Source organism: Ischnura elegans, chromosome 2, assembly GCF_921293095.1.
Source record: "Ischnura elegans chromosome 2, ioIscEleg1.1, whole genome shotgun sequence".
Taxonomy (NCBI): Eukaryota; Metazoa; Arthropoda; class Insecta; order Odonata; family Coenagrionidae; genus Ischnura; species Ischnura elegans.
Window position 1 is genome coordinate 78,451,909 of NC_060247.1, and position 18,739 is coordinate 78,470,647.

Genomic DNA, 18,739 nt, shown 5'->3' on the forward strand with positions numbered 1-18,739 from the left:
AGTTTTATCTTCCGAGGCAATAAATATTTTGTATGTATCCTACCAGAATTAATAAGCATCTACATAGGATCCGGATGATGATTCTTTGGACGGAACAGAATCTGATTAAAATTAATATTTACGTGTCTAAGTTTGTGTACGAGGTTCTGTTCATATCCTACGCAAAAAAACTTCTAAATAATATGTGTATTGTAAATGATTTATATTTTCATATAAAGATTTTTAAATTAGGTTTTAAGTAAATTTTTAAGTTGTCATACACGACGGTTGCCCAAAAAGTAATGCACCATACCTTTTTCTTCGACATTTATTTATCGCACATATTGAAAATTCCACACACGACAGAATGATGTTTCTACTACATACCCTATTTTACTTAACCTCCATCCAGGTTTATGGCCTTCCTTGAGCGCGAAACAAAAACGTTTATACCATGTTGGTAACAGTCCTTTTCTGGTCACGGAACCATTTATTTACTAAGTGAATCACGCCCTTATCGTCTTCAAACTGTCTTACACGAATAGCATCCTGTAATTATCCAAACAAGTGGAAGTCCGAGGGAGACAGATCAGGGCTGTAGGATATATGGGGTTGTTCTTTCCGACCCTAATTTGCCATTCGTTCTGCAATCCTCAAAGTTGTGAGGGGCGGATAGTTATCGTGTTGAACCAAGACATCTTTTCGGTTAGTATGGCACCGAAGTCGCTGGACCGCGTCTTCAGGTTAGTTAATGCGCTGGCATATGCTTCAGAATTAATGGCTCCACCGTTTGGCATCAATGGCATGGTGATGAAATGGTGATGGCAACATTAGCTCACTACAGAATGCCAGGTGAGACAACCGTGGATGATCTCCCCGACTGCTGCAAATCTTGTAGCACCGCCGAACCACCTTCTAATTCCCTCGTTTGCTGAGACCAGCGACTATTAGTACTACTGTTGACAGCAGATGCTCCATAGACTTTGCACAAACGTTTGTGATTATTCTCCACAGTGAGAAATTCAATGACGGCGCGCTGCTTGCAGCGTACACCACTTACAAAAAAAACCATTTTGAATCGGTCCCGCAGCTAAGCTATGTTTAGAAAATGTCAGAAATTTTGCATACCCCCCATGAAACTTTAGGTATTGCATACGAGAAATTTTAATAACGCAAAATTGTTGTCGGCTGAGAAATAAATTTTGGTGCCTTACTTCCTGGGCAACCCTCGTAATAATAAAAAAATTAGTTGGTATATTCATTTAATGCAGGTGTACCTCTATAATTCATTGAACTAATCAGAGCCGGATGGTAAGTAAATTGTGTTTGCGTTTTCCTAAGTGCGTGTTGGCGGGCCTGTATATGTTCATTGAATTTATAAATCATGATGTTGTAAATTATGTAGTACACGTATTGAAAATAAGTATTCCATAAACTTGTGTTATAACATAAGTAAATAGTGACTGAATATTCTGTAAAATATTAGACTGAATTTTTGTTTCTTGCTTCACTTGCACCGAGTAATTATCTTTTTCGATATACGAAATATCATTGAGGAACTATATCGTGAAGCATTTCTGCTATTTTTTAGAGAGGACATTTCAATAATATTTGGCTATATTTGCTTACCGCGGTGCACTTCGTCAGCTATTCATCCCTAAATGTAAGAGGAAGTGCCCTTTGGTGGAGAGAATGGGAGCTGGGGTTATATGGCCTTGCCCTTCCTTCGCAAACAATATGCTCGTTCTCTTCAAGTCCAGATGCAGCCCGTGATTCTGTCCTTGGGTCGGAGTCTTTTGAGAAGATTTCATTGACCTTTTTCCACAAGGAAGAGACACATTTTCGACGTCTTACATACATAGCCAAGTTCTCAAGTGCGTTTCGGGATACTTAAGGATTAGGTCCTGACTTAAGAATGTGTGGATGTGGTACAAATGGAGAACGCTTTCATAACTAACTATATTTCTCCGTTCTCAAATAAACGTTTGCACGCAAATGTCACGATCAGCCGCATCACAAATCAGAAACCGCTCATCCAAGACAACCCTAACTTGACGCGCGCAAAGAGAGATCGGTAAAATGAATCATGTTATGCACAAAATATAACAATAAAAAGGTAAAATAGAGAATTATGAAAATAAAAAAATGCCAAATAAAATCTTCTAGAAATAAAAAATATGAAATAGTTTGAAAACAAGACATCAAAAAGTTGCCGCGGGGGATTTACCTAAAATTACTGCCAGCGCCGCAGTCTTTTCCCTTCGCCAGATCCGAGCGTCATCTATAGATAACGGAAAAAAAATCTTAAATTACATAAAACTTTATGCGCGTAACGACTTATTTCGACCCTTTTTTATATATAATGCAACACTTCTCAAAATGAAGAAAAAAGTTTTCGGAACATGGCAAAATTAAATTTTTACCTTCGGGCTGATTGTGTTAATGGTGGAAAGTATGAAGATGCTGAAGCGCACTCTTTCGAAAATAGATCAGGCCCCTACCTGTTTTCTCTTCCCATTACCTTTATTTTCTTGCACAGGAACGACCTTTGCTCGACTGCACTGTCAAGGCTGTGCACCCGACGTGACCCCAAACATAAAAATTCATTATCGACTGGCCCTCACCCTTGCGCAGCCGTTGCTGAAAGCTTTATGTGTTTTTTTGTTATTTGAACTGGACGCTGCAATGTCAGTATGGGACTCTTCTCCATAAGATAGGATTTTTCTGAGAGAGAAACAACGTGCAGTTTTTCCCCAAATTATTTTTTTAATTACTTTCTGATTCGCTGAATCGGGAGAAAAATGTTTCCATACTCTTCAAATGATAACCATTTGAAGAGTAAGTTTCCTTCGGATCGTGTTTTAGAGTGCATCTTGAAGCATAGGGGAGAGCGGGATAATAGCGTACACATAAGCTTTTTTACTGTAAATCTTTCAATTGAAAACTTCAACGAAAGAGGCAATCATATTATTTTGAATGAAATTCGATTTCCAACCAATTATTTGCTTCATATTTGGAAAATTTAAATTACTTTGAGTTTTACACCTTACCATTACAAACCCTTACACAAATACGGCATTGTTACGTGTGCCGAGGCAATACAGTACACCAGTTGGGGTGATACCGCTCTGCGAGGTATTGCCCATAATTGGTGATGATGAACGTAATTTGCAAAGACTTAAGGGGGAGAACAAAGATGGAAAATGTAATTTAAAGTTATTTTTCATATCTAAATAAGTAAAACATAGCAAATTGCCTTACATTAAAATTAAAATAATACCAACCTCCTATCTTAGTCGTAATAAAAGTGAGCCAACATAAAACTAAAATTAAAGATAATCCTCTAATATTTACGATTAAATGTTTCATTGTAGCATCAAAATATGAAAATCCATAATTAGTACAGACACACTGACGATACGACGGATGAAGTTCGTTCGGATTATTGACATGTTCCGACCGTCTTTTGTCCGGACTATCGAAGTTCGCCTGTACTTGAAAGGATTGTTCTCACGCTTTCAAAAATCTTTCATTATTCACATAAGCATTTTAACGTTCAAGTTGCTTAGAAAAGTTATAATACTATGTGGGGCATTATCATTCAACACAGGGCATAACGTAGACATTGCGCCTTGCACGGTATTGCCCCATACTGGTAATTGCCCGAACATCACATTACGCAGAATTTTTAACACTATCCTACATTAAGAACAATATTGGACTTGTGTTTGGTATTAAAAAATAACCCATCTAGCATTCAAAACCTCTGGTTAAAATTAGTCACAATAACATGTTTCCCTTACCTCAGTACGAGTTAGTCTTTAAAATTGTGAGAATTGTTGAGAAAAGAGAAATTGACAAAAGAGAAAAACTTTCGTCACATTCACGTGCGTAAATGTAAAGGATCACAGATTGTCTTTATTGGTTTCGATTTCCTTCTGCTAGTCAGCAATGCTTCCCAGCGCTCACTACATACTCTAGCGGATCTAAAATTATGGTATTACCCCGCCGTACGGTATTACCCCGGTCTTCCCTAACCATGTTGGCACTGAAACGAAAACAGCTTATTACTTCGTTACGGGACCACAAAACGCATGATTTACTATGGTGGTTTTCCGTTATCAAATACGCACCGTTTTAATCCCTCTCATTACTTACAACAGGGTGGTTTCGTATTATTTTTTATTGCCTAAATCGATGGACTATTACTCCTGGAGTACGCATTTCACGCTTCCTCGTCTTTAGATCACTAAATTAAATAGGTAATTAATTTTCGGGGATAACGAATTAATAGAAATGTAAATTTGTCCAGAAAAAACTTCATTCACAATACCATGAAAAATTAAATAAGAAGACGAGAAATAATCAGGGTATTTTTGGTCATTTTTATTAGTACGTTAACGATATAAGTGTACGGAGTACTAAAATTCTAAATATTGTAGTGATTACTGTCGTCCATATTATAGCGCTCTATTCTGATGAACTTGGGACATCATTCAATCAGTGTATGCTTTCCATACACTATAAGTTGGAATAATGCCACAATCATTTAAACGAGAAATAATATGTTGAGAAATCTTTTTCCATTTGTTAAGCGGCAGCGTACATATGCGAGGTTAATAGCTTTCGTATTGTACAGGTTAACCCAATCAATACGCTTTAACTTCAATAAACTGAGCCGCCACAGAAAGCATACGATTTAATTCTACTTTTAACCGTGTGAAGACGGTACTAATGCACCCCACACAGGGAAGGTTCCCGAGGGAGGTAGAAGAGGTATCAGACCGAAAGGGAAAGCTGTCAAAATATTGTCGGTAAGGATATCATAAATGCATTCAGGTTTCAGAGAGAATTAATGAGAACAATGCTTCAATGTAAGAATACGTGGAAAAGTATTTTGCATTTATTATTCCCAGCTTGTAGGAGCTGTAGTATCACATCTAATAGGCTATACATTTGAAATAGGGCGAAGCGTAGAATATGCTTCCGTAATCACTCAAGGTAGTTATTCTAAAGATGATTTGCAAGCTAATAATTATGAAATATTACAATGCAAATAATAAGAAAAAAATCCTCCAACACTAAAATTGAAGAATGCAGTCCTTTTAAAAATTTTAAAACGTCTTCTAATGCCTGCCTCTCTTTTAAGCTCATGAAGTCAACAAAAAGCTGCCATAAATTTTTAAGTAGCATTATCATCCACCTGATTTAAGGTCATTACCAAAATTCTTAATTATCCAGAAACATACTCCCGCAATAGGCTATGTATCATTTACTTCCACGAGGCTATCTATTTGACGCTCGAATTTGACCTATCAATTGAAAAGCTCTGTTATCCATTTGTGTAATGATCGTAATGCACAACAAACGCCAATTCCAAAAATACTTAACTCATTTAAAGGTATCTATCATCCGATGCTTATTTTTCCTAAAAAAGCGATTTTATCCGAAATCGCTCTGATACTATCATACGGATTTATATTACGAATTTTACCCTCTAATGACTAAATTGTAAAATATCTTTATCTTAGTCAATTAACCACAGTCACACTTGAATATGATTTCCTAACGCCATCTTGGTCTGTAAAAATATAAATCACTTATTTCATTGAAATATCCTCAGGTTTCTTGTTTTCTATTTGTTTACAAATTAAGAATATCCTGCCTAATATACGCAGTAAGCATTTCTACCTTGTCTATGTTGCCTCAATGAGATGAGCGTTTCGTTTAATGACCTCGAACTCCGTCTTAAGTGGTCATTGCACCGCTTGGAAAAACATCATCAGAAAGAATGTGGATAAGCTCTTCTGGTGTTGATATAGGGGAGACCGGGCACGGTTGTGACAGTTTTCACATGATTGCCCTTAGTTCTGTAAGTAGTCTACTAAGCTGAACAAAGAGTTTCTTAATGTAAAGCACTGCAGGAAATAGTGACTTTCTACACAGTCACGCACACGGGTGCAAAGTTAAATACACCAACGAATGAAATTCGCCATGAAAAAATATTTCACGTTGCCGGGATTCGAACCCAGATCAACCGACTGCTGGTCAGACGTGTAAACCAGTTTCACCACCAAGCAATTTTGTCAGAGCAAACTTCGGGATGGGTTTTACCGAACAAGATGTTGACGTCAAAAGTTCACTCTGTGGAACATGTGGCGAGGGTCTTGCTTACTAAGCCACTGTCGGGGTGAAATACCCTTATTTTGTCGCTGATCTGCGACGACGAATTTCAAAGCACTGCAGGAACAAGTGACTTTCTACGCAGTCACGCGCACGGGTGCAAAGTTAAATACACCAAGGGATGAAGTTCGGATCTCCCAGCAATCGGGAGATCCGGGTTCGAATCCCGGCTAAGTCAAATTTTTTTTCATGGCGAACGGAACATAGCCCTGCAGTATTCTAGGTTCGGAGAGACACAGGAAAAGAAGAAGGTGCGTATAGCAATTACATCCGACAACTCACTGTAGCGATACATCATACCCATAAAAGACAACGTGGGAGGAAATAGATTTAATATGCTCACGAAAGAGCAGCTTAGAGTAAAAAATAACCCCTAAATCCTTCTGAGAGGTGACTGAAGGATTATGATGTCCAGATAGTCGGTAATTACGAATTAGGATGGAATTGCGTAGGGTGAAAGGCGGGATGGTACACTTGGGTGGTTTAATTTTCAGAAACCATATCTTAGACCATTGGTCTTTGGTATCAAGATCCCTCTGAAGAGCAAAGCAGTCTGTAGGGGAATCGATTTGTCTCAAATCTTTGCAGTCACCTGCGCATAGTAATATATTACATGTGGTGTAATAGGAGATAATATTGACTATTTCCAAATAATACACCGGTATAAAATTGCTACCTACTTCGCATTTCTTCCAGACAAGCCCTATGCTGGTATCTACATGGCCCTACAGCCATCCCTTTTAGTCATGGATCCGAATCTCATCAAAGACATACTCATCCGAACTGCCATAACCAACTTCCAGCACCACATCGCGAATCCACACCCGACGAAAGACCCGTACCTTTCTAAAGCCATCTTCTTTGCGCGGGGAGCAAGATGGAAGACCATACGCACCGGACTCAGCCCTGCGTTCTCTTCGGGAAAGATGAAGATGATGTACCCACACGTCGTGGCCAAGGCTCAAAAGCTAGCATCAGTGCTCGAGGATATAGCCCAGGGGTCAGGTGAGTGCCTACGAAGGGATATGTTAACAAAATCGAAGCTGGAAAATTACATCTCCCACCAATCAGTATATAAATGTAGAGTAATACTGACATTCAAAGGTAGGAAATTTGAGTTGGGCCTAAACATCTTTTCAAATATGTTGAGGCTTGTCCTGATATTTTTGGGGGTAATGATTGAGATCTCTAATGCAATGATAATTCCCCCTCCCACTGATAAGTGTTTGAAGTTTCATATCCGGTCAATATATGAAAGATAACAAAAAGATGGAGTTTTAGGTGGTCTCCAAGGTCATAGGACCAGAATTGAGCCACTATCTAATAATAAAAATGTATGTAATAAAAATAATATCATAATGCAATAAATAATACATGAGTGTTTTAAGAAACAACATCAAAGTAAATGTTCATTTATTTCTTTTGAGAAAATGCAGTCTTTGGCAAGTATTAACATTTTATTTGATGATTTAATTTTCTTAATTTTAGCGGGCAGTAAACTGTAAATCTAAAGTAATGCTAGCCTTGGTCTGTTTCTTACTACACATGATTCAATCCTTAAATTATATTTGTATTTATCACATCCACTTGGCATATTGCCACTTGTGGCATAAAAAGTTTTAGAACTTTGAATAAATACAAATGCCTTAGTGGCAACAATTTTAGGGCCGTAAACAATGTAAATGAGTTTTCATAAGAATTTTTGGACAGTGTTACCAGAATTATTTTTTTTTTACTAAACGAGTGCACACTTGAATGTGTTCATGTATGCACTGCCCCAGCAGATTATACCATAAGAGATTTTGGAATGAACAAGATCATGATAAATGTTTTATTGAACCAGGAATTAAACATTTGTTTCGTGAGTAGTAAAACTTGGACAAGGCACTGGTGAGTCATTTGTTCACAGTAAGTAAATGGTTATCCAAGTGTAGATTACTGTCCAAACTACTGCTTAGTATTTCATTTCATTCACTCTATCAATAGCTGGACAGTTACAGACATAATTGAAACAATTTGTAGTATGAAATACAAGTTTACAATCAAAAATACTTGTATTACATATGTCATGACACATAAACATCATTTTTTCAATAAAATCTAATCCATTGAAATCAAACCATTTTAATGAGAAACGTAGGTCCTATTTAAATGATATTTCGGCATAACTCTAATTAGGTCCTGAGTACAAAATAACATTTTCAAATTGTATTATGTAAACAAACTTGTGGTAAAATTTAGCTTTAAAGGTAGTTCCTTAGTTTCCCAAAATTTTTCCAATAGTAAAGCGGGTTACCTCTAACATGAATAATAACTCCGTCCCTCGAAAACCGCGTTATGATCTGATTTTAACTTACGTTTGTGTGGACTTCATTATGTTTTATAATATGCTGGATCTCAACATGGAAATTAAAGTAACTCATAATACATTGTTTTTATATTCAAATTTTGCGCAATTTTGCTAATAAAAATACATGATCGACGGCCATACTGGGAGGTCCCGCAATGTTTTCATCTGATGCCGTGTGCAGCGTAGAGCGGCCGTCATTTACATAAATTGAGTTAAGGCGAAGAGATCGTTGATAAAGATGTGACTTTCTGCAGAGCCAGTAGGATGTTCCACGTTAAGCCAACAGTGGCTTTCCCGGGCTCATCGCACAGTTCAACCCCTGTTACCTAAAACATCTGCAATGATAATAACCAAGCTGATGACAAAAGAGGGTAATAATTTCAGAAGCTTCTCCACTAAGACATGGTCTGGCTATTTAATATTCCTTTATTTAAATTAACATTGAAATATACGTACATTCCATAGCCATTTAAATTGACAAATTTTCTATCGCGATATAACATTCTGCTGGTGACACACGGGTGATGCCAAAGATCACGTCTAATGGTTAGAGACTAGCAGCTGCTAACTATTCAGATCCGGAACCAACCCTAAACTGGTGTTTTTGTTATATCAGTCAAATTTCTTAGGTTAAATAGCCGCTATTCAATACTCCACTCAATTGTATTCCTTTATATGTATGAAGCATTGCGGTGGAAAATCTGATGCCACGAAACGAAAATTTACGTTTTGGGCATAACAAGTCATTCTAAAATAAGCTCTTATAAAAAAAATTTTTTTTTAAACCAGCCTTTATATTTAGATTACAGGGGATGAGCAACGTTTATATATGACACAAAGCAAAAAAACTCAGTGACCCCGAAAAACCAAAAGTGACGTATTAAAAAAGTCACTATATATAAATATAAAATATGTTGAGCTGTGGTGAATATGGTGAGATTTTATGGGTGTCAAAAGATGGGAAATTTTATGGTGGATAACTTTTACTGTGGTCGCAAAACACGAAAATCGACCATTTGGAACTTCTTAGATCAAAAACATGTTTTGGGGGGCTATAGGTTGACTGGGGGGTGGTTAAAGGGGGGTTGGAGAGAAAAAGTTATATTTTCATGTATTGTCATCGGAAATGAAGAAGTGTGCAAAATTTCAGCGTTTTTGCTTCACAGGAAGTGAGTCAAATTTGAGTTACAAGATTTGTACCAGACAAACAGACAAACAAACAGACAGGTTGGTGAGTTGATATAAAGGCTGGAAAAACTAGGAATTAACAGGTAATTTCTCTGAAAATCTTACGTGCCGGAGGGAATTGCATGTGCAGTATCAGAGGAGAAGCAGTTACGACGGCTTAAGTGTATGTATCTTAATATGTTTAAATTATGTTATATCATCAGAAATATTCTCGGAAAACAATTCCATCGCAAAATCATTACATTGTCTTTGAACACGGAACGTGTGTTCATTCTGATACAGATATCTTAGAATATTTTCCGATCAACCTTTGAAATAACTCGTTTTTCTCAGAAGGTAACTCATATTTTATGACTATAAATTCATAAGAAAATTCTAATACTTAATTTTTTCGCCCAATAGATCCGAAGATAGACGCGAAGTTCCATGCTGCTCGGTACACCATAGACGTGATTGCTTCCTGCGCCTTCGGCATCGAAGCCAACGCACTGGAGGACCCTGGCAATAAATTCTTCAACATGGCACTCAAACTTTTCGAGAGGACGTTCCGGCACACTATGGACACAATGATTATTTTACAATTTTCATCCCTCGTGAGGGTGAGAAAATAACATATACGCAAGGAATTGCTCACATCCGTTTCTATTCAAAACCATATGCCATTTCAATAAAAGAAAAATATTTAAGTTTCGACGGGGCGATACAATGCTATAAAATGAAAGTTCGAAGATTTCACGCGGTGAAATTTTGTCATAATGTCGAATTGACAAAATACGAATTTACTCAATATTATCCAACCCAAATTAAGAATAACCTTAACTAATGATTCAGAGAGAAAATTTTAACTAAAGATTCCTTAGAGTAGTTATAAATTATCGTGAATTTACCACAACTGTAATTAACTATAACCTAAGAAAGGCTGTAATCCGGTTATTGTTTCGACATCCCTTTCTTTACATTTCGTTTAATTTGGTCCAACGTAGTTATACTGCACCTAATCCAAGCTGTGATAGAAATCGAGCTTCAAATTTAAAATCAACTTTCAAATTTTACTCTTTCTGACAAATGTAAATTAATTTCCTACTCATGCAGTAGTATCTCCCAGCAGCTTCTCGCGTTTTATTTCATATGCATTGCATGAAACGGTTAATTATTGGTCAGCAAGTGGCGAAACTTGCAACATATCGGAGCATATCATAGCGGCCATTTATCTCATTGATTCTTTTTTGATGCTAGCACCTGGGAAAAAAACATTACACTGCAGAATTAAAGGGATAAATTGCAGCTAGTTAGTGTATTTTGCTGTAAATACGTGAAATTTCGCAAAAAGCAACTGAAAGTTATTTATTTATAGACATGAAAAGTAGTGTTGCAAGGTTCCACTACGTATGTCTAATGTATAATATTTAATTTCATATATTAAAATAATTGCTTATTCACCGCAAAAGCTGCCTCCATAAATTAATTCTTATATTTACCAAGTCGATCGGCTTTTCACAAAAAATGTATTTTGGACTGAATTTTTACGAAGGTTTTCACAATCATTAACTAAATTATGTTTTTTCGGGCTCTATACAAGGATAATAATTATTCGCGCTATGATTTCGCCTGTTTAACAACTAGCTTCGTAAAATGCAACAAGAATTGGAGAGCGATACTTTCGAAATATCGTATTTCAATGGCTAAGACGCATTGACGCATATATTATAAGGTATGATTACGATACGGAATACGGTATTATAATGTACGGAATGTATAAATGTCATTTCAGATTGCCGGATCGGTGTTTGTCGCGAAAGATGTGGCAGATTTCTTCCGTCACCTAGTTTGGAGTGTAGTCAAGGAGCGGGAGGACAAAAAAATTCAGAGGGGTGACTATATAGACATGCTGATTCAGCTGAAGAACAACGGAAAAGTTTACGAAACCAGTGATGACAAGAAAACTGCCGTCGCGCAAGATGAAGACAAGAAGAAAATATTCCAGCGTGAGTTGAAACCAAACCAGACAGCAAAATGGGGTTTTTTACCTAACCCGAAACAATATTTTCTAATCATGAATGGATTCAAGAGGTGGAAAATAACTTAATACCATTGCAAGATACAATTCCAAATTCAGATATTTATTATTGAAATTAAAAAAAAAGTCTCGTCCCACTACTAGTGATCACACTTGTAACTCGATTCGCTCTTCGAATAACAATGTTATGTAACACTTGTTGTGGTAAATTGGGTCCTGTGGCATAAAAAACTTTCCACGCCCCTGTATCACATATGGCTAATGAAATAGCTGTAAATAAAATTATCGGGTGCATTTACGGGGAAAAGGAAATTCTGGTGATGAACTCTTCACGGGCTCTATACCGGTTGAGAGTCTTTGATGCTGCCCACATTTCGGGTAGCGACTTTTTATCCACCCTCAAGGCAAATGTGAATTCATTTTCCTCGTAATGTATCGGAAGAATTTCAGAAAAAATAACTATCGACTCTCAACCTGAACGTCAATTCACCTCTGGTTTTTTATCTCTTTGGACTGACACAAACTCTTCCGGCAAACATTCCTTTCTTAGATATAGGCATTTCTGGTATTCTTTATTACCATTTATCAACTTCAAAATCGTTATTTAAGCAATAATTAAACATCTGTCACGTACTTTCATAAACTCAATGATGGTAAATTAATGACGAAACTCACAACATCAATTTTCTCTTGACGCACAATCATTGTTGCGATCGATATTTCAAATTGCACTAATATTTGGATGTATTTTAAATTTCTATTCTTTTATTTTATAGTTCACTTTATCCTTCTTTTTTTTAAACAATCACTTCATATGTTGCTCGTTACAACGCATTGACACTAGATGGCATTGTGATGAATGACGAAATGTATTGTAAGAATTATTTCCTGACGAAAAATAAGATCTTGAGTACGCTGTCAACACTAAATTCGACAACTTAAGGTTCCAAGCGTGGAGAGAAAAAATACACACACCTTTAGAATTACTGAAAATAGTTACGCTTTATCTCACATTCATAAATTTGAAATAATATTTAAACATTCTAAGTCATTTAAAAGAGTAATGCGACTTTTTCAAAACATATTTTCAAAAGAATTATTACAAATGCTACTAAACTCATTAAAAATATGTTTTATAGTCTGAAACGTCAAGTTTATCATCGCCTAAAAAAACATATCCAATAACTGAAAAAACTACTGAGCTGAAAAAAAGGAATTTTCAAGAGTATAATTTGCTTTATTGCAGACTTCGGCGGAGAATCACTTGTAGCCCACGTTTTTGCTTTCCTCACCGCCGGATTCGAGACTTCGTCCACAGCACTGAGTTTTGCTCTGCTGGAACTTGCACGTAATCCCGACTGCCAGGAGAAGCTCATCACTGAAATAGACGAGGCGCTGAAGAAGAACAATGGAGAGATCGATTACGATACACTCCGAAGGATGGTGTACTTGGATAAGGTGGTCAACGGTGAGAGTTGAAATTTAAAAAAATATATGTTCAAGTTCGGATGAAGGCTACATGCTAATGTGCGAAGTAATAAAGCGCCAGATATTCGCGTGAAATAACTCAAATTTAACGATTAAAAAATGAATCATCAGTAACTATGATTTTAGAAGCAAATAGACATTATTTTTTTGTAGGATCATACGAAGATACAATATTTCATATTCAACAATATTTTGTGGTTTACACCTTAGATTAATACATAGTTCCGTGAATTACATAAGCATAACCATTAAAATAATACTTTTTCTTGTGAAAGATAGTCTTAAATAAATTATAAAATAAAAACTAAGCTATGAGTTCAAGTTTATTATAAAAAGTACGTTAATATTACTTCTCATTTCCTCCAACAGTAAAGACGAGTGATCGATAGTCAATGACAAATCAACATTAAAAAATTGCAAAGACTATTTGTTTGGTTCCGAAACATCTCTTTCTCAAGATCAAACCATGCATTAACAATCTGTGTCACTTTCAATATTCTTATTCATGAGTACTTCTATTCATAGGCGGATCTAGGGGGGGGGGGGGCACGTGATTAAAAAATAAAAAGATTTTTAATACGGTCCCATTATCATTGCGTTCGTTTTGTATTACGAGGTATCCTTGTGCGCCCCCCCGCCCAGAACAAAATTCCGGATACGGCCTTGCTTGTGCCCCCACAGAAAGAATTCCTGGATCCGCCCCTGCTTCTACTGTCGTCATTTTATGTGCTTAATAAAGGATGGGGGGATAATCGTTATGCCAAGGGCAGCATTCCAATATTTCATTAACCAATTACCGCACTCGTTTATACCGACCGTCTTAATTTGAAGTTATTTGTTATTTACACACGTTATTTATTTCATAGACTGTACCATAACATTTTCTGACGTCAAAATAATGTTACTTTCCCGAATCGCCATATGATCTAATGAAAAATAGTTCGGTCAAACCCGCAACAGCTTTAAGAATGCTGGAGGGAAATACACTGATAGTTCATGCAAGAATTTAGTGTGATATAATAGTGAACCGTGAGATAACGAACCGGTTACCAAAAATTAATATCAGTAAGTAGAACTTCATGAGGACCTGAAGTGTTGCATTCATTATCGATGGCCAGAATTCTCATCACATCATAAATACAATAATTAGTTTTTTATACTAACTACGGTAAAATATTTAACAAAAGGCATTTGTCCTAAGCTAGCGTTAAAAATCTCATTGGGCATTGAACTTTTATTATAACAGCATAAAACGTACAATTTCAAAGATATATATTCTTCTCGCATCGACAGAGGCAACGAGGTAATACCTAACTTTGCATTGATTTAGGTGAGAATTAATTAAGGCCCATTTGGACACACCACATCAGCAACAGTGCATATAGCATTAATTGGTGAAGCATAGATATTATCTGCATCCCATAACACTCACCTTTTCTCAGGAAAATCTTTTATCTACGGAGTTCATTCCAAAAAAATGCTTGCACGCACAGTATCTCACTTAATTTTAAAAGTTCGTGATCCCTATTGTGTTAAATTTTCTTTAATTTTTCATAACATGGCCAAGGGGTCTTCAAAGGTAAATAGTTTTCTTTTTTTCGCAGAGACGCTGAGGAAATACCCACCCCTCGCTGTTTTGGATAGGTACTGTACGGAGGAGTACCGTAACCCAGAGTACAACCTCGTCATCCCAAAGGGTATGAGTGTACTAGTTCCTGTACTGGGCATACACTACGACTCCAAGTACTATCACGACCCATACCGATTCGATCCAGAGCGATTCGACGAGGAAACCAAGGATAACCGCCCGAGCTGCACTTTCATGCCGTTTGGAGAGGGACCAAGAATATGCATAGGTGAGAAACCATGTGGCATAATGTACCATGGACCAATTCTAGCCTATCCGATCACTACCACCAAAAATCATAGATCCAATATACAGCCAATTTTTGCATCAATACCATCACGTCGACTATGGCCAATGGAAGTAAACGTAACCTATAACTTTCTACCGATTGATCATTCTGATATCCTCGAATTACACTCGTTCAAAACTTGTGCAATCGTATTGTATGATAACACTTCTTTGCAGGTCTCATTGCTAATATGGAGACATTCCATCGTGTTCAAGCTTCTAGCTTCGACAAAATTATGCTATCGTCTTCACCTTTCAGGTACAAGGAATAGACACATTTTAATCACCACCTATACGTGAAATGCAACATTTTACCAAAGTGTTTCTAATATTTGATACATAAGTACTACTTAACAAGGGTCCACTCGATTATACCGGACCATTTACTGTTGATGACGTACGTTTTTAAAAAGGAAGAAGTCGAGAGATGAAGACAAAATGCTATCGGTTGTACGGGAATGATGCGCCCTCTTAAAGTAGGCGTCGATAAAAGGCAAACAGTCTAAAATCCCATAAGACGCGAATTCTACAACCAAAAGCCCAAGCATCATTTATATCCTAAGATCTGCCATAGGTTGAGTTTTAATTTCTTCATCTCATTTTTACATGCAGTTCACCTTTCTTATCATTCCTGCCCAGCATTATTCCCATGGTCACTAAGCTAAACCTCAACACACTTACTTCCCTCCGTACTTTCCTCAGGCACCTCAACAATTTCCTCGTCTCTTCCGTGTTTCCTATAACATACTACACAAGTAAACAAATTATACCAAACCAAATTGGATTTATAACATCTTTTTAATGAATTTCTCGGCTTGTTTCCAAACGAGGGAACCTAATCTATGTTTTATATAATCTTCTAACCAAATGTATTCATATTTAGTCACATGAATCAATTCGCTGCCAGAAACACAGTTGACACTTGGAAACCATTGAATATAAACGCCTTGACTTATTGACCTTTTAAGAGTCCAACATACAACTCTATACATGCTTCTTCTGCTATCCTCTCACAAATAAAATTGTAAAATGTTCAAAATAAGGTAATTCCATGTGTGTAAGTTATTCATGGTGATCGTAATTGCCGTATCTTTCATCATCAGGATTGGCCTCATCACCTTATCGAGCTTGTTCATGAACCTAAATTACTTCCAATAGCGATTGATAAACGTATATTTTGCAAATCCGAAAACTATTCGCACATTCGTAGTCAGTTATGCTAAGAAATCTCACCTTTCAAGCGCGACTTATACTGAGTCCATCACACTATATGGCTGGTGTAAGCATGGAGGAGGTATGTGATTGCTTTCTATGTGGACTAGTCGGCTACTCACAGATTGGTCTCAGGTTTAAATCTTGGTTTTCCCAGTACAAAGTTCTAACAAGATTCCCAAATTGCAAACCTTACTTATTCATGGAGCAAAAGCAAACGCGCTGGCCTCCTCACCCTGAATGTGTGAAATTTTCATGCACATAACATAATTCAGGGTGAACCCCACCCTGACCTATTTCACCAATCTCAGGACTGCAGATCTGAGTGAGTTAGTGTCTATTGGCTGCATAAGATTAACACCCACTTTCATGCTTTCCAGGAATGAGATTTGGGCAGATGATGATGAAAGCCGGACTGGTCAATATCCTCTCCAAGATGCGTTTCTCAGTTCCAGATAAGTTGAAAGAAATGAAGGAGCTTCCACTCGACATAAAGTCCTTCGTGGTCTCCCCAGACAAAGGTCTATTATTGACAGTGCACAAGAGGGAAACATCTACCGTGGTGTGACTAATGAATGATGTTTGCACCTAAAATGAGGAGAAAAGCATTTTCGACGCGATTATAGTGCAACAGCTCGACGGATGAAGGAGCAAGGTGGATAAACAAGAGTATTTTTCGCGAAAGCCCCACGAGGTGAAAGAAGCGGCGTGCATCAAAGAAGTAGCATAAAAATATGATTTCGGAACAAGATGCAAATATCGAAACATTTTTTTATATCTTGCCTCCATTGTTCAAGAATATTGTGATAATTTTGAAAAAAATCTCGTTCATTACATGTTTGTATGTTTCATATGTTGATTACATTTTGATAAAAATGCGATCTATAACTTAGAACATTTGATTTACTATCAAATCTCACTCATTTTCCATTGCCAAGAGTTGTACGAGTATTGCCGAATTCTTAATCGTACCACCCAATTCAATGATAACCAAAATATTGTGTGACTCCACTTCCGGAAGGAAGATTTTTTCAAGGCCCAAGCAAAATCTCCAAAAAATTATATTTGAAGACAACATGCGACAGAGATGTATTTGGCATTTCTACGCGGACATTTAGTTGGCAATACATTCTCTGATTCATTTTCCCTCTACCACCTGACATCGTCTACTACTCAAAATAAAACCGGAAACAGCAGAAACAATAGGGTAGTTTCCTTCATCAAAGAAAACGAAAGGCATTGATTGCGATTCGTTACCCACCATTAGTGTATTCACAATATACAAATTATTTGGTTCCAGAAATCCCAGTTTGAACGAATGATAATGGTTAATTTTAACCAAATTTGAAAAACGCCAGATTGTAGCCCTCGCGATTCCACTCCAAAAGACGTCACAGGGACCTAGATGCTCCACGAGTAGTCAGCAGTTTTCATTGTCTGAGATTACCAATGCATGCATAATGCACAGAGCTCAGCAAAACATCTCTTAGTAATCCCCTATTATAATTGCCTAATGTCGGAAAGTTTCCTACGTTTGATAAGATATTAATAATGCTTATTTAACCTGAGCGCTACCTGCAAGCAGCCTACATCGTAGCGACGCTCATAGCCTCGCACCAACGTGGCCTCACACGGCGGAAGCCGGAACTAGAATGACGTCACGCGGGCTTTTCCCCGCATTCATGCTTAGCCGTCGCGTTTTCGCGCGCTTGAAAATTTTCACTTTTCATTTAATTGCGAAAAATAGATATTGTCATTAAAAAATCTAAAAGCGTGAAATACGTACTCAAGGAGTAATAATCTTTCGATTTAAACAATAAAAAATAAAAGGAAACCACCCTATTGCGGTCATTTCGTTTTCAAGTCGAAAATTGGACCCTCCTCTGTTAAGGCACATGTCCAATTTACCATATATCCATTTTATATAAATCCGTTTCCACTACTTCGTTCAGTGCATTGTGCATTAGATTCAAACTCAAGAAGAACAAATAAATAATTGAGTGTAAAAAACCATTCCGTTAAAACGCACATCAGATGGAACTGTAAATTAATTCGTAAATACTAAATTCATATTAAAAATTTATGAAACTCATGAGCTACTAGGTTTCGTACAGCGAGTGTGTGCGATATAATTTTTCTACAATTCGTGGAATAGGCGTCATTTTATCATTACCTACATTGAAATGCAATGACAAGAAACGGAGAAAAAAGGTTGTTAATTCTAATTAATGGCACGTAAAGGGATCCTTAATGCAGAACCATATCCGAATAGGTAAACTAAACTATATGTAAGATAAAGCATTAAAAATTATGTATCATTATTATTACATTTCCTGGGATAACAAAAGTACTTGTATTTTCCCCAAAGTTAGTATTTTCTTTATTAATGTAACATTTCTGGATTTTT

At 36.8% G+C, this 18,739-nt stretch overlaps 1 protein-coding gene across 1 annotated transcript in view; it reads left to right on the forward strand.

The window, feature by feature from the left end:
• Positions 1-17,291, forward strand: part of LOC124153186 — a 63,069-nt gene extending 45,778 nt beyond the window's left edge. Inside the window, exons 11-16 of the mRNA XM_046526287.1 lie at positions 6,859-7,167; positions 10,103-10,299; positions 11,472-11,685; positions 12,964-13,185; positions 14,810-15,061; positions 16,713-17,291. Of these exons, the coding sequence (XP_046382243.1) occupies positions 6,859-7,167; positions 10,103-10,299; positions 11,472-11,685; positions 12,964-13,185; positions 14,810-15,061; positions 16,713-16,900 (1,382 nt within the window). The 3' untranslated portion in view covers positions 16,901-17,291. The remainder of the gene's footprint in view (positions 1-6,858; positions 7,168-10,102; positions 10,300-11,471; positions 11,686-12,963; positions 13,186-14,809; positions 15,062-16,712) is intronic.
• Positions 17,292-18,739: the final 1,448 nt, after the last annotated feature.